This window comes from Balearica regulorum, chromosome 4 (genome assembly GCF_011004875.1).
Source record: "Balearica regulorum gibbericeps isolate bBalReg1 chromosome 4, bBalReg1.pri, whole genome shotgun sequence".
NCBI lineage: Eukaryota > Metazoa > Chordata > Aves > Gruiformes > Gruidae > Balearica > Balearica regulorum.
The window spans coordinates 65,911,284-65,924,368 of record NC_046187.1 but is presented as its reverse complement, the minus strand read 5'-3'; the positions used below and the strand labels follow the sequence as shown (position 1 = coordinate 65,924,368).

The 13,085-nt window shown below is 35.9% G+C and overlaps 1 protein-coding gene across 3 annotated transcripts in view; it reads left to right on the top strand.

Annotated features, from left to right (window-relative positions):
* The window catches only part of CPEB2 (cytoplasmic polyadenylation element binding protein 2), a 55,287-nt gene extending 43,273 nt beyond the window's left edge, over positions 1 to 12,014 (top strand). For 2 of the 3 annotated variants that reach the window (XM_075752465.1, XM_075752464.1), the window contains 4 exons: positions 1,086 to 1,204; positions 1,480 to 1,594; positions 3,160 to 3,341; positions 8,046 to 12,014. In XM_075752465.1, the coding sequence (XP_075608580.1) occupies positions 1,086 to 1,204; positions 1,480 to 1,594; positions 3,160 to 3,341; positions 8,046 to 8,273 (644 nt within the window). In that variant the 3' untranslated portion in view covers positions 8,274 to 12,014. Of the gene's footprint in view, positions 1 to 1,085; positions 1,205 to 1,479; positions 1,595 to 2,115; positions 3,101 to 3,159; positions 3,342 to 8,045 lie in introns of those variants that run through there. The other variant, XM_075752466.1, reaches the window with a different exon arrangement.
* Positions 12,015 to 13,085: the final 1,071 nt, after the last annotated feature.

The following is a 13,085-nucleotide window of genomic DNA, read 5'->3' as shown; positions in this document are numbered from 1 at the left end:
AAGATTTGCACAAAATTATAGACTACATGAAACTTTGTCAGGTGTCCCTTGTAGGAAGCTGTGATAGGACCATGGTATGAGGGATAAGAAATGAGGGGCAAGTTATTAGAAACACCAGTATAGGCCCTACAGCTTTTTCTTAAATCCTGCTTTTGTTCCCATATATCTGGAATAAGTCATGCATTTGTTTCTCTAATCTTACGTTCTTCTTAGCATGTCAATTCTTTAATGCATTTCAGGATGTACCCTACCATCTTTGCCTTGATGACCTACACTGTCTGTTTGCTGTAAGAATTGCCAGGGGTTAACTAGCACCTTGCAGAAAAACAGTATTATTTCCAAAAGGCTTGGTAAAGCAGCCACACTCCCTCTTGCCAAGCCCGCTCTGGAGCAACTGTTTTGGCATTTACTTTTCCATCCCAGTAATAAAACATAACTTCTTGTGAAAATTCCACACTTGGTAGTAATCTCAGAAAGAAATGTAGATTTATGATCCTTTTAAAGTTCATTTTCGAATACAACCCTAATTGTGCTTTCAGGCACCTGTAAAGTGACAAATTTTGTATATATCATTGTACTGTAACTGTTAAAATATTCTAACGTGAGGTTCTTTGCTTGTCTGACTGTTTGTTTTTACTGCAGCATTAAATAAGCATTTTAATTCCTATTTTTGTAGTGTTTGGGAGGTTTGCCGGGTCACTTATGTAACAAAGTGCTTTGATCTAATCTCTAGGATAGAGATTAGCTGTTTGTGCCAAGTCGGATTTTCATTGTATAATGTCCATTGGTGCCAATGAATTATGCTCAGCCTAGACTTCCAGTACATGATAAAGCAGACATGTTTGCTTTTATTTGGTTATTAGTCTCTTTTGAGAATTATTTTAAGGATAGAAGTATTTGCCTGAAGTTCTGTTGATCATGGCAAGGCAGTACATAGTTAAAGATGATGACTAATAACAAAGAATTGGTTTGACTTCCTTTTAGGTTTAGAGTAAACACATTTGTATGGAAAAGTCACTGGCAAAGATGATTAAGAAAGATAAAGATGAGAGAAAATATATCTCTTGGTTTGGGTTTTTTCCCAGGTTATGCATTCCTCCTGTTCCAAGAAGAGAGTTCTGTTCAGGCCCTGATTGACGCCTGCATTGAAGAAGATGGAAAGCTCTATCTGTGTGTTTCCAGTCCTACTATCAAGGACAAGCCAGTAAGTAAACAGTAGATGGCCTGCAGGCTATAGCAGCCATCTGTCTGAAGCTGCATTTGAAATGATCATGATGAAAATAATCAAAAGCAAACTACCATTGGCAGAGCTCAACATCTGGAACAGTTGGATGGTTTTAAAATTGTAGTGGTTTGAATGAGTAGGATTAAAACAGAGTACCTAGACATGCTAAGCTAATGGAGTTATGACTGACAGCTTACAGAGGCTGATGCAATGTAACTTCAAGTAGCATACTATTTTCTTTCCCAATTTAATAGGTTCAGATCCGTCCCTGGAATCTAAGTGATAGTGACTTTGTGATGGATGGTTCCCAGCCACTTGATCCTCGAAAAACAATTTTTGTTGGAGGAGTCCCTAGACCATTAAGAGCTGGTGAGTATAATCTGTGGCTATTTTTAAAAGTAGGACATTATTGGAAATAATTTGAATCATGCATACTTTTGTGTAGTTATGTACGGATAGATATAGATATAAACATATAAAAGTAGAAGACTGTCATGACAGTTACAACCACAGTACAATATTTGTGTATTCTTACATTTCTCTAGTAACAGTTTTCATCTGCTTTGGCCGTAAATCACCGTTCATTGTTGAGATTTACTGGAAACTTACATGTCTAAGGCTGTAGAAAAGATTTTTATCATATTAGCAAAACTTTAACGTAAACTATGTCATGAAAGAGTTTGTTTTTAACATAATGCTATGAAAACCTCTCTGCCATGCTCCATGAGTACCTGCTTGTCATTGCGCATGAGGTACTCTTCTAGTAAGTAGATTGAAGTGTATGTTGGAAGTAGAAGCATAACATACAGTGGTTCAAATCCCGTTTTCTGTTAGAATGACTCCTAGACTTCATTAGCTTCCATAGTTTGTAATTAATTTTATTCTTACAGAAAGATGAGCTTTCAGATGGAAGATGTAGGAGAACCAAGAAGTGATAGTGCAAATTTGGGGTATAAAGAATCTTAAATTTTTCTACTTTGGACCTGCAATGATCAAGCTTTTCTGTTATTTTACTTTCAAAACTCTACTTTTGACTGTAGTACAAGCTCTGTAAACTAGCATAAACACAGTATGTTCCAACTGCAGATTAATTTTTCGTTAAATTCAGTACACATACTCCAGATTACTGTGCTGAATGCCTGTGATAAATTTAAGGGATGAATTCTTATGCTTAGCTTTCAAATGCCCTGTATATATGAAAATGAAACTTTTATGGCATTGTGAAATAAGAATCATGCCTTCACAAAAGCAGTAAACAAAACCAAACTGTTTTTCAAACAGTTATTGAACAGCAATGACTGCTGACATCTTTATACCCTAATACATTAGTATTTTCCACCTAAATGAATTGCAAAACTGAATTCAGTATAAAATATTAAAGTATAAAATATCAAGTATAAAATACTTGATCTGTAAAATTTGAGATTTTTGTTTCTATGAATGTCACTATCTATGGTAAGTGTAGCACTGTAGAGATAATCAGGCTCTGTGTGGGTGATGAAAAGATGCTAACTACATCTTGAAATTCAAGTAAGACATAGAGCATTAGGACAGCCAGAGAACATGTAGCAAGGAATTTGTGGCATGTGGATCTATTTTATACAGCTTACATTCCATGCCTGCCCAAAAAGTCTTTTGCTGTAATCCCCTGAAGAAAACTGCCCTGGAATTTCAGTTCCAGGTTGTCAAGGACTGCAGGGACTTAGAATTCCATTGTTCCTTGGATGTATGTACCCATAGTATGAAAGATCTGTCTGCTGAGTATTTCGTAGCTTATTTAATACGATTTTATATTTCTTGGTATTACTGTTACATTGGCAGTTGCAAAATTAATTATTAAAATAAACTTTTTTAGTATTTTTATATACAAGCATATTATATAAAGTTTGTACTGTAAGAACAGTTTAAATGAACATTATTTTGTTTCTTAATAGTGGAATTGGCTATGATCATGGACCGTCTCTATGGTGGAGTTTGTTACGCTGGAATTGATACTGACCCTGAGCTGAAATACCCAAAAGGTGCTGGACGTGTCGCTTTTTCCAATCAGCAGAGTTATATTGCTGCCATCAGTGCTCGGTTTGTTCAACTTCAGCATGGCGATATTGATAAACGAGTAAGTTATAGAGAAATTAAAAAAAAAAATAAAAGTAAGAGTGATGATCTATAAAGGAACTTCTCCAACTGTGGTAACGTTGCATTTGATTGACTTTCATGTCAGCTACATTCTTTTAGTATTCCTGTAACTCCACTAGTTCCAAGAGTTAAACAGTGAATGCCTCCTGAACGAACAACACGCATTCCACAAAGCAGCAGCTTGTTTCTTGGACATGTGTTAGACCATATGTTCTTTCCATTCTGGAGTTCCTGGTTTTGTTGTGTATGGGCAGAGGGCTTGAAAATCTTTTTCTCTCCCTTGGTCTAATGAAACCAAATAATGTGATAATTCCTCTGTCATCCATAGGAAACTCTAGTATTCATTGGTTTCAGATTAGCTCTATATTTGCAGCTGCCCTTAATTTCAACCATAATTATCAGTGCTTAGCACTTCAGAGAATCAATCAACCTCCACACCTAAAATATAAAGTGTTTTATCCTTTCTGTTTGAGAGCATCTTCTGAGTATTTAACAATGTACGTTTCTGGTTGTTACAGATGCTTATTGCTAGCTAAAGCAAAACTAACTTTTATTAAGAAGACTAATCAACTTCATTTACACCTAATGAGAAGTATCAGAGTAGCAAAGAAAACTGCCATCTAAATTATGTCAGTTTTAAGTGTCACTAGTTTTGACGTCAGGAGCTGCAGAGGTTGTCACTGGTATTAATAGATGTTCTTTTTTTAAAAAAAAGATCTTAGAGGAAGAAGGGTTGAGTAAGTAAAGTAGTTCAAGGTCCAGTCTCCTTTACAGATCAAAGACATGGGAAAAAAGAAAGTAGTACAGTTAACAAAATTCTGCTGTAGGGAGGTAGCATGCGCTTCTCCTTTCAAATGGGCAAAGTAATACAGCTTTACATCTGTCTCTCAGATACCAGTTGCCTGGTGAGCTGAAATCCCCAAACGTGGCCCTTTCCAGAGGATGAGTGAGTCTGAATGTCGGTAGTGAACGAGGCTTCACATTAAGATGTGACGGCTACGTTTTGCTGCTGGAATTGCTGTCCTTGACTTGCAGCTGACTTTGGCTAATAGCTCTGCCTTTGGGCTAATTATGTAACAGGAAAAATATCCTTGACACTGTGACTGTGTGAGGGGAAATAAAACTATTAATCATCTTTCATTTGAGTATTTGGACAAAATAGGAGTAAGGACCAGACTCTAAAACACCTAAAGAAATGCTAAATGGATCATTTAGCTTCAGAATCAGATATAGCTCAGTATCTTTCAGGAACCGTCTATAGTGGATTTGGCTGTAAAGTGACCTGACTTTAAACTTAGAGTGGACAGTTGGGTCCCATCCAAACTTATTCTCCCTCAGGGGTGGGAGACATGGACTTTGAACAATGGAAGGTAAGGGAAACCTAGATCTTGGTCTCCTCTTCCCATGGGAGTGTCCTTTGCAATAGAGGAGTATGTGGTAGACTGGCAGTGCCATCTCAGAAAGGAAGATATGAACTTGTCTTTGAAGGCTGCACTTCCAAGTATGTTGGTTTGGTTTTTTTAATGTTAGGTCACCAGAGATTTTAAGGGCTCTTTGGATGCTGAGAAGGCATCTGAAATGGCAGTGCTTGCTGTTTGTAGAGAAAGGGGTATAACTTGTTAATGTGTGATATAACACTGACATCCTTAAAGGGGAAAGGGCATGTGCTGCAGGTCTCTCAGAGCTTGGGCAGGGGAAGAAACCCAAAAAATCTACACCAAATACTAGATTTCAGAAGCACAGCATGTGAGTTATATTCATGAGACTTAATTTAGCAAAACAGTAGTCAAGTGATTTCTTCAATCACTGTTACAAAAAAAACTACCACTAAACCAAAAAAAACCCCACCGCAACACAAAACGGAAGACGCATGTAATGTATCTGTAGATAGCTGTTCATGGGCTGAAGAGGTTGTGGGGAGAGGGAAGGAAGTTCTAGGCTTTCTCTTTAAATATCTGAACTCTCACAGTTTCTTTTTTGTTATAATTTGTGTTCTTACTTTAGTGTTGCTTTTCTAATTCTTGAAAAATAATTTTTTGACTCAAGTATTCCCTTAAATCTGGAATTTTGGGTATTTTTATTAGTGTCCTTGTTTTTTTCTTATTTTTAAAAATGTGTGCTACTCCTGAGGTATTTCACTTGCCAAATACAGCAATGCCAAACCTAAGTATTTTAATAAATTCATCTTTAAATCTTGTGATAGGGAAGGTTTATGAGCTTCTTTGTTTATTCCAGAGGTTTTTTTAATCTTTATTTTTTAAAATCATCTTCTCAAATCATATGGTCAGTCCTTATTATTTATATAATGATATATATTTATACCACCCAGTTATTTGCGTTACTGAGGAGTAATAGAGAACAGCCTCTTTTTAGGGAACACCTTAACTCTTAGCTGTTTCTGAAAGTATGAAAAAAGCTATTTTTTAGAAATAGTTTTCTGCTCCATGGAATTTATACACGAATGCCTTTTCAGGCTCTGAAAATATTCTGATACCAGTATTACTGCTGATTTATAGATGAGCAAGCAATTTGTATAAATCTATAAATCGCTGTTTTTGTAAATGAAGATGACAGTCCTACTTCGGGTGCTGCCTTCATCTGAGCTGTGTGTGTGTGCTGGCCAATACAGCGATACGTTACATATTTCCCTGAAATTGTGGAGGCAGGCTGTTCTCCTACCCTTTACCTTAGTGTAGCCTTTCTATACCAGTTATATCCAGTTTCTGTAGGTCTGCTGTCTTTTCACATTCTTTCCCTAACCGGTTTGTCTGTGTGAAAAGTCTTTTTTTCATTGCTAAATTTTGCAGTTCACCTGTTTATCCTTCTGAATTTGGTTCAAAGTATTTATAGCTTTTTTTTTTTTCAAATACCTTTTCCTACCTTAATTGGAAATCTTAGTGTCACAGTCGCTTAACAAGCATTGTCTGTCTTCTTAACTTCTTCCTTACCTAAGTACTCTGCAGCTTCTCTCCAGTTCTTTTGATGTGTAGGTATGTTTAGTTTCTCTAACAGATGTTTTTCTTCAATATAGTGCTCCTCATCCTGTTTTATCATATAAGAAAGCTCAGCTCCAAACATTTCCTTGAAACTCCTTTGGAGTTTCAGCTCCAAACAATTCCTTAAAATGTTGTTAACTTTCATATGCCAGCAGTCTGCAACCTCTTCATGTAATACTTCCATTCCCCAAAGTGTTTCTCTAATACATTTGAAATCATCTTCATACCAATCTTGGTGCATTAATGCACCGAAGCTTGAAATATATGCTGCTTTATGCTTTCAGTAATTTTGAACCACGAACACAGTTACAGCATAAGGTAGCTGTTTATTGGAAAGTTTGAGTGTAACTTGTGATGAGGCAGGTCGTTGTAATGGAATAAGAAGTAGAGCTTGTACTGAATATAGATTACTGGAAGAAGCGTACTATATTTCAAACATAGATGCATTTGATGTATCAAGTATGACCTCTACTTCTGAAGCTAAGAACATGAAGACTATTTTGCTGTAAAACTTCTGGGTGGGCTGTATGTGTAATTTTTTTTCTCTGGAGACACAACGGGGAAAAAAGCATCTTAAAGTTCCTATTTTTTCAGATGTATTCTGGCTTAGTATAGTACGTAAATTTGATGTCTATACGTAGCATTCTTCTCAGGTAATAGTATCTCAGCAAAAAAATCTCTTACAGCAGTGAGTTTTAGTATGAACTAGAATAACTTTTTGCCAACAAAAGGCAGAAAATACCATCTTTAAAAGTGAGGAAAATGTGGAAGACAATGATACATTCCTTAATGATGGAGTCAACTCATTTTCTGTGTTATTATGAAGTTCTTCCTGTCTGATGGCAGTCTGTAACAGTTCAGTTACGCAAAGACATAATGCAAATTTACCATTGGACTCCTGCCACTTTTCCACTCAGGCAGTCAGATGAGTTTGGGAGACAGAAGCTGTGTAAGACAGGTGTTTCTAGCAGTCTGTAGACTTGCAAAATGATCTTTTAAAAATATTTTCAGAAATATGTTGAATACAAATTTCTGTACAGCTCAAAGACACAAAAAGGGAAAGTAATAGATGACCAAAATCTGTAGCTCAAAATTTGACCATATTTTAGAAATAGGGAGTTGGATTTACAGGGAACAGGAGTGCTAAAAGATCTGTATTCCAGCCTGCAGAAAGTACTTTTAATTTGCACACAAAAGTAGTACATGCAGAGACTTATACTTGGTTTTTTTTTAAAAAAGGTTGATATATATCAGTGGTTACATTCTTGTATGTTCAGTTCTTTGTTGCTAAGCAGTATCGAATTGGATGCCATGTTGAGGTGCATTTGGGAGGTGATGAGATTAGTCAAGAGACCTTTGGGCTTGTTCATTCGTTTTCTACACATGCGCCCATATTATCATTTGCCAAGAGCATCCTCCCAGAATAAATTACGGGGAGGTTCTGATGTAGCTATTTATTACATACAGAGTGTACTTCTAAAGATCTGCCTTAAAGTGTTCTGCTTACTGTTTGGATAGATCTGTAGTTGATAAAAGATAACCAGTAATAACTGATGAGTTAGATAAAGACATTAGTATGTCTGATTTCAGACTTCTATTTGTTTGGTTTGGTTGGGTTTTTTAAACCAGAAAAACCTGAATGCCAGGAATAGGTATTAACTAGAATTGTTTCTGTGGTACTCCAACAGGTGGAGGTAAAGCCATATGTGTTGGATGACCAGATGTGTGACGAATGCCAGGGTGCACGATGCGGTGGAAAGTTTGCTCCTTTCTTTTGTGCCAATGTCACTTGCCTGCAGTATTACTGTGAGTTTTGTTGGGCAAATATCCACTCTCGTGCAGGACGTGAATTCCATAAGCCATTGGTAAAGGAGGGGGCTGACCGCCCACGTCAGATCCACTTCCGCTGGAATTAAACATGGTGAACCAGCATCTACATAAGGAAAGAAGGGTGCATGTGGCTTACTGTGTTTGAAGATACTGACATGCAGAAGAAATAAGTGCATTCTTCTGCTTTTCACCCCAGCTATCAATACATGCATCTTTATCAGCAGCCAAAACACTACAAGCCTCTTGTTTTTCACCAAAACCCTACATCTCAGGCTTACTAATTTTTGTGATATTTTCATGTTAAAATAAAATGTTTTTTTGTATTTTCTCCAAGTTATTTTTATATGTAAAGTTAAAACTAGATATGAGAATGTTTTTGCGTAGGGGCACACAGTCTGCTGCTATATTTAGTGGGTGAAGCGTGCACTTATTTCTAAACATGGGTTTTTAACTTCAAGATCTGCCCCAGTAATTTACCAAAGGTAGCAAAATAGTGAAGATGGAATATGTCTGCTACAAAAAGCTTATTTTTATTGTTGTTGCTATTTTCAGTGTATACATAAACTAAAAATTAGGGTTGATTTTTTGCTCTCCATTTTGACTTGCAAGAAATAATACCTCAAGATAATCTGATTTATTAGCTATTTTTAAACATTTTTAATCACAAGCTGTATTAGCTTTGCTGCTATATAGGTGTTATGTGTAATGCCACCTATTAATACGGGATTGAAACGTTTAAGACACACTGCATTACAGATTAAATGCAGGCAGCACAATATGGCCTAAACTGCCATAGTTTTAGAATGTGAAAAACTTGCATGTTTACTTACCTGTATACACCATATGCATGCACTAGAACTATTAATTAACAAGAGGTGAGTTATTGCAAATGTTCAAAAAAGGCTCTCTTGAAACTAGGTAGCATGAGCAAATTTACAAAATTTGTTACAAAAAAACAAACTTGCATGCATTATTGTGACTGAAGTAAAAAAATGTCCTACATGTGTACAATATGCAAATTAGTTTTAGACTAGAAAGTGCAGCCATTTTGTGACCTGGTCAGTAGTGGAATTCAATTTTATGCAGACTGGATGTAATATTGTAATCCCTGTGCAATTTTGTGATGTGTGCTTCTACTTAATGTGGCGTGACGTAGTATAGATACGAGTTTGAGTAAAAAGCTAGCATTCAAGAAATTCTTTTAAGCCCCCTTGATTGTTCATGGTTAAGATTTCCTCTACAAACCAAAGATGGCCAGCACACTGCTAACCAGTCACCAAATGTGAAACCCATGACAAATGCATACAAAAATAGACTTCTATAAGAATGCGTAACGCTTTAGAAATTAAATTTAAGTAAAGTCAAAATGGAGAAGGTGTAATATACAGACGGCTAGTTGCATAACAAACTAAATTTGACCTTTAAGACAACAGTGAAATTTGGCTTACAGAAATCTTGCTTACATGTTTGACCTGTGTGCGTTGTGGTCTTCTGTCAAACTGGGGTCACTGTTGCATGAAAAGTAGCTACTTGACAGTCAAGGATAGTGTTTTTATTTTAATGAAGGAGTTCTAGTAATGACATTGCTTGCAGATTTTGAAAAACAAACATAGTTAGGACAGAGGCAATATTTAACTGAACACTAAAAGAAAATCCTAGCAGTGTTTTTGTCTATCTCAGAGCATTTTTAATGCAACTAGCCCCTACTTTTTAACGGAAGTTATTCTGCAGTCTGAGCAAGCACTCAACGTAAATGTTGTCATGCAGAATTAAGAGCCTGATGCTAGAGTTGAAATTACAAGGGTGTTGTTCTTCACAATCCCTTGGGACAATCCTTCACGTAAGCAAAGTGTTGATCTTATATTGGTTGTCTACGGTGTGCTTTTTTGTACTGTACAATACGTGGTTCATGTCTAACTCTGCTGTTTTATTGTGGTTGTGGTTCAAGTTTTTAATGTTTAAAGTTGATGCTGTTTTAAGAAGAGCTTTTTACTAATTTATTTGTCAATGTTCCCTATTTGTTACCTAACCATGATCCTCCAGATTTTTTGGAGTATTCTTTTCTAACCTTAACCCTGCCAAACCTTGATCCATTTTGACATTTGTTATGCACTATTTTTATATCTCTGTGAGAGATTTTTCCAACAGTCAGCTATTTTAAGGCACACTTTTTTTGACTGATGACATCTCCTTTGCTATACCTCAATTTTTGGAATTTAGAAAAGAAATCAGTAGTTTTGCAATGTTAATTATTTAGATATAATTTAATTCTGCAGATTTTTTTAAACTTTATTTTCATATTTTCTGCTTAATGTTTAAAATTGAAGAGCCTTTAAATATATTAAATAATGAACACTAATATGAAAATAGTAAAAAATTGAAATAATTGGAGATGTTGAAAAATGCTTTCCCTGTTTAAATGGAACTGCATAAGTAAGTCACAGGGGGACAAAACAGGGATGCCCTTTTTTGGCATGGGTAAAAATAACTGAAATGTCTGGTTTTACTTGTCACTTCATTTCTGGAGCAATTCAACTTATGGTTGTCGTACCCTGCACCACCTCCTTTTTTTTTTTTTCTTTTCTTTGTTTTTCCTTTTTTATCTACTAAGTTCTTATTTTCTAACTGTTGAACACTGTATTTGATTTTTTTTTTTTACAGATCATATTTATTTTACTATTTTTGTAGAAGATTGCTAGTTAGTTTGATTGTATTTTTGTATTTTTAAAGCTTCTTCACTTTTGTTCCCCAAATGTGCATATTGCTGCCCATGAGTATGACTGTGGAGGAAAAAAAAAAAAAAAACCTTTAAAAATCCACACTTTTTGTTAAGAAGGAAACATTTAGCATTTATATATTTGTGTATGGAAAACACTTGATATTTTATCCCTGTTGCATCTGGCTGCACAAAGCCTCTCCTCAAAGATGCTACAAAACTTGAATATAACACATTTTGGAAGGCTGACTAACCTCGATTCTGTGTTGTGATGTGCAATACTGTTTCTAATGTTTGTATAAAAAAATAACAGTGTAAACCTTTTTAATGCAAATTTATTTTTTTCATTGCATATTTTGCAGATTTTATCCACAGTGTCATTTTTTACTGTCAGAAAAGATACCCCTTTTGTCATTGCAACTATTTTTTAAATCCAGAAATCTTTGTACTGATGTAAATGATTGTAGTTATTTTGGATAGTGTTTTGCTAACAAAAGGAGAGACTTTTTTCATGCATATTTCTATTTTGTTTTTTTGGTTTTTATTTTATTTTAATAGTAGTAAAATACTTGGAATAATTTTTCATATTCTTGTCATTAATATTATTTTGTATTTTTATGTGGAAATATATAATTTTATGACGCTAATTGCTAAAGTTTATTTTATGTTGAATTATTTTTGGAGCTGAAATCTTTGTAATATTAAAGCAACTAGTTTCTAATTCCGAGTTTCTGTATAGAATCGCACAAGTGGTTTATGGAGTGTTTGGATTGTAATTATAAATGGTTCTTTGATATGCAAATTAATATTTTCAGTTGATTTTATTTTGTATTCCTAATGGGGTGTTAAAGCAGTTTTTTATTTTTTTCTAAATAAAAAGAGAACCCATGCTTTTATGGACACTAGGTAATCGCCTTCAGCTTAAAATTTTTTTGTTAAATATTTTAGTTTGTTTTACTGTTATCTTCCAGGTGTCTAAATCTCCAGTCTGTCTGTTGTACTGGTAATTTAACTCTGTAATGGAATAGTTTGCTGCCAACTATTTATATTAAGTAATTTTTAAATATTTGTAATATTGTTGACTGACTAATAAACTATTAAGTTATTGGCACATTTCTTTTGTAATTTTGTGTCTTGTGCAACTCTTTAACAAATGCTTTTAATCATTAAAATGGAAAAGCAATAACTCAACCTCAAGAGGAAAAATATGAAGGCCGACTTCGGTGCAAATTAAAGTCCTGTTATTTATGGTCTCTCTCCCAGATGACCGAAGGAACTTGTAAACCCTACAGACACTCAATGTATCTTACAGCTTTTTAAGTAGAACTGTCTCTTGGTTTTCGTTCAGAATTTTATTCATTTCAGATACTCAGATATTTACTCTGCTTTACACCCCACCCCACCCAACTCCTGCCCTTGAATGCCCCTACTATATATCCTTTCCATCCGTGTTCCTGCAGATTTGGGGCGACACAGGGCTGTGTCTGCCAAATTTGCAGCGCTATAAAATTCCTTTCCGTGCAGGAAATTCTTCAGTGCAGAGAGGAGGACTGCCTTAAGGCTGTTTGCCGTCCCTCCTACTGCAAAGAGCCTCGAGTTGGTTGAGGAAACCAGGCCAAGATCTGGATCAAGAACAGCATAGCTAGGTCACGCTCGGTGCAGGTGAACTGAAATCTTATGTAATCTTTCACCATTGGTAGTTTTAACTGAAAATGCTCTTTTCCAGCTCCATGGATTCGTTATGAGAAATACGGACTTTTTTCTCTTGTGGCTTTGATTGGAACAGTCAAAGTTTCATTGTTGTCACTGTAGGTTGTTTCTTGGCTGGGCCATGGAAATAGCTGCTTTTGCCAGCACTGCTCTTGCTCAGATTTCTCTTTCGTCTGCTTCCCTTCCTGTGCATTTATTTCTTTCCTCCTGTAGATTTTTAGGGAGTTTCCTTGGATGCATCTTCCCCTCCTTTGAAAGCTGCCCGAACGGCTTTCCAGCTGTGAGACCCACCTCAGAATGAGGGCTTGACCCCAATGCTGGCCCTCAGCTGAAAATCTGTAAGGCCTGCATGGGTCAGTGCAGCTTTGGTGCCCCATTGCCCAACGTGAGGCACTCGACAATGAATGGCTTCTGCAACAGCAGCGCACCTTGCCCAGCTTTGACAGGTCTGTGCAGAAGCAGATCTCCCAAC